The 5,000-nt window shown below is 39.1% G+C and overlaps 2 protein-coding genes across 3 annotated transcripts in view; one reads left to right on the top strand and one right to left on the bottom strand.

Annotated features, from left to right (window-relative positions):
• Window positions 1–3,661, bottom strand: part of abcb8 (ATP-binding cassette, sub-family B (MDR/TAP), member 8) — an 11,487-nt gene extending 7,826 nt beyond the window's left edge. The window contains exons 1-3 of one of the 2 annotated variants that reach the window (XM_060871075.1): window positions 3,563–3,661; window positions 220–562; window positions 1–76 (exon numbers count right to left, since the gene is read on the bottom strand). The exon at window positions 1–76 is cut by the window's left edge and continues 80 nt beyond it. In XM_060871075.1, coding sequence (XP_060727058.1) covers window positions 1–76; window positions 220–486 — 343 coding nt within the window. In that variant the 5' untranslated portion in view covers window positions 487–562; window positions 3,563–3,661. Of the gene's footprint in view, window positions 77–219; window positions 563–1,256; window positions 1,487–3,562 lie in introns of those variants that run through there. The other variant, XM_060871074.1, reaches the window with a different exon arrangement.
• atg9b (autophagy related 9B) overlaps window positions 3,158–5,000 on the top strand; it is an 11,079-nt gene continuing 9,236 nt past the window's right edge. Inside the window, exons 1-4 of the mRNA XM_060871071.1 lie at window positions 3,158–3,251; window positions 4,027–4,180; window positions 4,708–4,753; window positions 4,866–4,928. Coding sequence (XP_060727054.1) covers window positions 4,072–4,180; window positions 4,708–4,753; window positions 4,866–4,928 — 218 coding nt within the window. The 5' untranslated portion in view covers window positions 3,158–3,251; window positions 4,027–4,071. The remainder of the gene's footprint in view (window positions 3,252–4,026; window positions 4,181–4,707; window positions 4,754–4,865; window positions 4,929–5,000) is intronic.

The raw sequence follows: 5,000 nt of genomic DNA, 5'->3' as shown, positions 1-5,000 counted from the left end.
ACTCAGCGACGACGTTCACCAGATCACCGAGCATCAGTGGAATCTGGATGTTCAGAGCTGCTGCTCCGAATGCAAGCTAGAAGAAGTACGGAGCAAGAAAACCATTCATCAAATCATGGCTAAAATTCAGAGTTGACAACAAAGCCTGTTAGATTGGATACCTGCAAACCTGCATTAAGATTATCTTCATAATTATTTCTTAATTAAGACGTGACGTACAAATATGGCCCCGGTTAATGCAAGGATCTGTGGACGGACGAACTCCCAGAGGAGCGCCCAGCTGAATTCTGGGATTCTCTCTGTAGATTGTGCCTTCAGAGGAAGGTTGTTGTTGTTGTAATCGGCGCTGCAGTAAGCCACAGTGCCGAAGAGCCTTGCAGTAAGCGTTAGAGCAGCTGGTCCCACCACAAAGGTCAAGGCCACTCTAGGTGACTTGAGGTGATGCCGAGTCACAAGTTGGAGAGTTTTTTGAGCCTGGGTCCACATCCGGATGATTGTGCTTTTGGTGGAGTGTTGGGTTGAGGATTGATAAGTGGTCCATTGTCTTGAGCGCTGTCCATATCTGTAACAAAGTGAAGAAATCAAATCCACTGGTGGGCCAAATCCTTAATCCATCACTAGATATGGAATTCTACCTGACCACAGACGGTGTAACCAGATCACAGCACATCTAGAAGTGTCAGATTCCTCTCCTCAGTTATTAGCCAAATAACTATCATAGGGATGCCGTAGCCTAGTGGTTAAATGTGTTGGACTACTGACCAGAATGAGTTCAAATCCCAGGTACACCAAGCTGCCGCTGCAGGGCCCCTGAGCAAGGCCCTTAACCCTCAATTGCTCAGTTGTTTAAATTGAAATAATTGTAATTCACTCTAGATAAAGGTGTCCGCTAAATGGCAACGATTCAACATTTAAATTAGAATGAATTTGTTTTGACTCAACATGTTCTGACCGGTCACAATTCAACAGACATTAAACAGAATAAGGAACATTTTTAACCACTGAAAACTTGTTACACGCTCAGTTACTGTATGAAACCATGAGGTGGAAATCTGTTGTCTGTGGGGAGTAAAATGAATCGAATCGAATCAAATGAATCGAATCCGATTCAGTGAAGTGATTCACTTGTCTGAACTGGTTTAAAGCACCCTGTCTGTCACTCACGGTAAAGAACACAACACTACAAATGTCTTACATATCTTTCTGTTTCTGGTTTAGTTTGTCAGCGTGAATAACGGGGTAATAAAGTCTCATACCGGCTCGAATGCAGCAGCGACTCCTTTGATTTTGTCACATTATATCGCAGTAATCGATCCGAACCTTGTGTTAATCGACTGCAGCGCAAAATGTAAAACATGATCACTTTCTGATTATGAACACTTACTGAACTTTACAAATGTTTTAAACCAACAGCAGTGTAATTCAAGGGTGTTTACAGCAAGCTATACATTCGCAGCCATTTTTAAACAATCAAAGTGTCCCTCAAGCGTCATCTAAGCAAACCCCGCCTCTTACTCTACGATTGGCTAAAGTTGGTCAGATTGGGCCGGGGTTCTGTTTGGCGATTGGCTCGTCTTTTGTGCGCATGCGTAGACGCTTCAGCAATCCACCGTTCAGCGAATAGCAAGCCAAAGCCGGAATACGTGTGCGATATGAAACTCAGAACGCACCGCTTGTCAATTTTCTCATTCAGGTTTTATTTAATTGTCGCTGGCGGGTTAAATGGTTATTAAAATTAACATCCAGTATATTATAATATAACTATAATGCAATTTTGATTTCTGGCTGAAAAGTTTGTTTATGTTCCTATTTCTCTACATCTTCTAAAGAATTGTCTTCTGAATCTTCCTCTGGATCTCCTTAACATTTCTCTGAATCTTCCTCTGGATCTCCTTAAGCTTCCTCTGGATCTCCTTAACATTTCTCTGAATCTTCCTCTGGATCTCTAACATTTCTCTGAATCTTCCTCTGTATCTTAAGTTTCCTCTGGATCTCCTTAACATTTCTCTGAATCTTCCTCTGTATCTTCTTAAGTTTCCTCTGGATCTCCTTAACATTTCTCTGAATCTTCCTCTGGATCTTCTTAAGTTTCCTCTGGATCTCTTTAACATTTCTCTGAATCTTCCTCTGGATCTTCTTAAGTTTCCTCTGGATCTCCTTAACATTTCTCTGAATCTTCCTCTGGATCTCTTTAACATTTCTCTGAATCTTCCTCTGACTCTTCTGAATGTTATTTTGAATCTTCTGACTCGGTCAGTCTTCTAACACAATTGAAAATTCTGAATCTTACAGTTTCCTTCTTCTAACCCTTAAATGTTCTTATTTGTTTCCTGAAACTTTTTAAATCTGCTTTTTTTCCCTTTTGAATTTTCTTTCTTTCTCTCTTTCTTTGATTTTTTAACCGTATCACCCTCTCAGACTTCTGCTTCATCTCGATCATCATCAAGCACCTGCTCATCCAATCATACCGACAGAAAACCATTTTATCCTCTTAGCATTGACTGAATACACAAACAAGCAAATAAATAAAAATGCAACTTTTAAAACAGAGTTTACGACGACCCATTAGTTCCTCTGGAGCTCTCGCGTGCGCTATTATAAACTGTTGTAGAAAGGACATTATTTACATTTACACTGTTCTTCTCAAGGTTTCTTCCTCATGTCCTCTCAGGTAGTTTTTCCTTTTCCCCTGTCCTCCGGCTTGATCATTATAGGGATCCGGATAGGGACATATATATATATATATATATAGTATTTTAAATTTTAAGTTAATATTTTTTTAAATTAATTTTAAACTTGAATTGTATATATTCTTTTATTTATTTTTATCCTTATTTCTTCTTCTTCTTCTCCTCCTCCTTCTTCTTCTTCTTCTTCTTATGTATTTATTTATTTTTTTGTCTCTCTTTTGTTTCCATACTTCTGTAAAGCTGCTTTGAGACGATAGGAATTGAGAAATAAATCGAATTGAATTGAATCGAATTGAATTGAATTGAAATCAATATTAAATTAAATATAACAAATCAATATTTTAAAAAACTCTTTTAAAGCATTGCCATTACAATTCCCTTGCCTACTGTTACCAAAATTACGAAATAATAATAATTAAAAAAAAAAAAAAAAAAAAAAAAGAAGGCGGAAGTTGCGTCAGCTGCACGTCGTCGTGACGTCACGGAGGTTTGTTGACATGTCTGTTTTTGTTGAGGAGAGAAAATCCTGAGAGCACAAACGCGTCTGCGGTCCCAGTCCCGGTAAGAGCGACTTTATAAAGTTACTATATATTTATTCATTTATTTCACATATTTTAAGCAAACTAAACGATGTGAAAGCAACGTAACGCGAGCTGCTGAGTAGTTAGTTAGCTGTTTACGTAAACGGTATTGTTAGTCATTCCGCTAGCCGTTAGCTTAGTTTGTTAGCTTAGCTTAGTCAGGATGGGATTCTTCCTCAGTTCTATATTTATTGTCATGTTTATAAAGTTTAAATATAAAGCCGAAATGTTTAACGTTATGTCGAGTCGAGTGTCTTGGAGAAATTCTGTCTCTTATTGTCATTTTGTTACCTTTTAGAAGTCGTTGTGTCATGTTTCTAAGATGTTGGCTGTGTTTCAATCGACAACCTATTGGTTGTCCAAGTGCACTACATTAGACATTATGTACCTTATGTTGCAGGCTATGAAGTGCACTTAGAAGTGGTCTAAGGGCTGATTTCGCACACAGCCGCTGGCAATGTCACCGTGTGACTGCTGTGACATGGAGCTAGCTGTTATTATTTTCCCTGTAATAACATACTTTGGAAGTTGAACCATTGAGACATCCTTTAAACACATTTTCCTGTGATACAGAGCGACAACATGACCTGCATCGTAAACATGGATGTTGGAGAATGTGACCTCATGTCTCAGTTATTTTTAAACTTCAGATCAGTTGTGGCCCGTCTTCTTAAATGACTTCTGAGAGCTGTCACCTTTTTCTTGTTAAACCGTAATCACAGTCATGCTTTCTCGTTGTTGGTTTTTCTTTCCAGGCCATAAGGATCTGTGATGAACTGAACAGGAGAATGTGAAGCACGATGGCTGACTTTGAAACCTACCAGGAGTACCAGAGATTAGAGGACTACGAGGAGGACTCGCCTCCGGGAGAGGAGGATCTGCTGATTCATGTGCCAGAGGGACTCAAAGGTTTCCATATGATTTTATCAGTATACAAAGGAGTCACGTTCGCCTTCATAAACCCACCCTTGTAACGGTGTCAGAACGATGCGGCAGGGCTTTAATGTAACGTTCAGTTCTTTCACCGCCTCGTAGAAAACTTTCAGGAACACCGGTGTCGAACGGCATCGCGCCAGTCGTCTCGTTGGTCATAGACTAGCCGTGTTGTGTCTAAACCTATAGCTGTTGCGTACTGGAATGTCGTATTTCCTCCGTCTCCTTTTCTTTTTGAAAATCTACAGAAATATATTTCTCTTTGGCTTGTGTCTCAGTCACAAGATTCTCACGAGTCGCATTTCCTCATGCTATTTATGGTCTCTTAAACCTGAAGCGTTAAAGAATGTTCTAGGCAGGAAACCAAATTTTATTTATTTATTTATTGGATCTTTTTCCGAACCATTATATATTAAGCACTGTATTGCGTTTTTATCTCACTTTTTTTTTTTTTGTATAAACCTGTATGACTGATGCAGCACACTCTTGTTTATTTGTTCTAGATTCCTGGCATCACATAAAGAACCTCGACAATTTCTTCACTAGAATATCCTTCCTGTGACGTTCCTCTAAGTTCCTTTTGTTTCTAACATGTCATAAGTGATTTAGTCCAAGCATGCTCTTTCCTGTCTGCTTATTCCTTAACCAAGTTTGCGTACATTTATCATTTCCATCAGAAGAATGGCTTCGCCTGTATGATGTTATCCGAGTTCTTTGAACTTGTGTAAGTATACGTAGGATTTGATCAGAAGCTGGAACTCGTCCTGAAAACCCTTTAACCAATGAGAATAGAGAA

Source organism: Tachysurus vachellii, chromosome 5, assembly GCF_030014155.1.
Source record: "Tachysurus vachellii isolate PV-2020 chromosome 5, HZAU_Pvac_v1, whole genome shotgun sequence".
Classification (NCBI taxonomy): domain Eukaryota; kingdom Metazoa; phylum Chordata; class Actinopteri; order Siluriformes; family Bagridae; genus Tachysurus; species Tachysurus vachellii.
The sequence above is the reverse complement of the archived record's forward strand: the minus strand, read 5'-3'. Positions and strand labels throughout refer to the sequence as shown.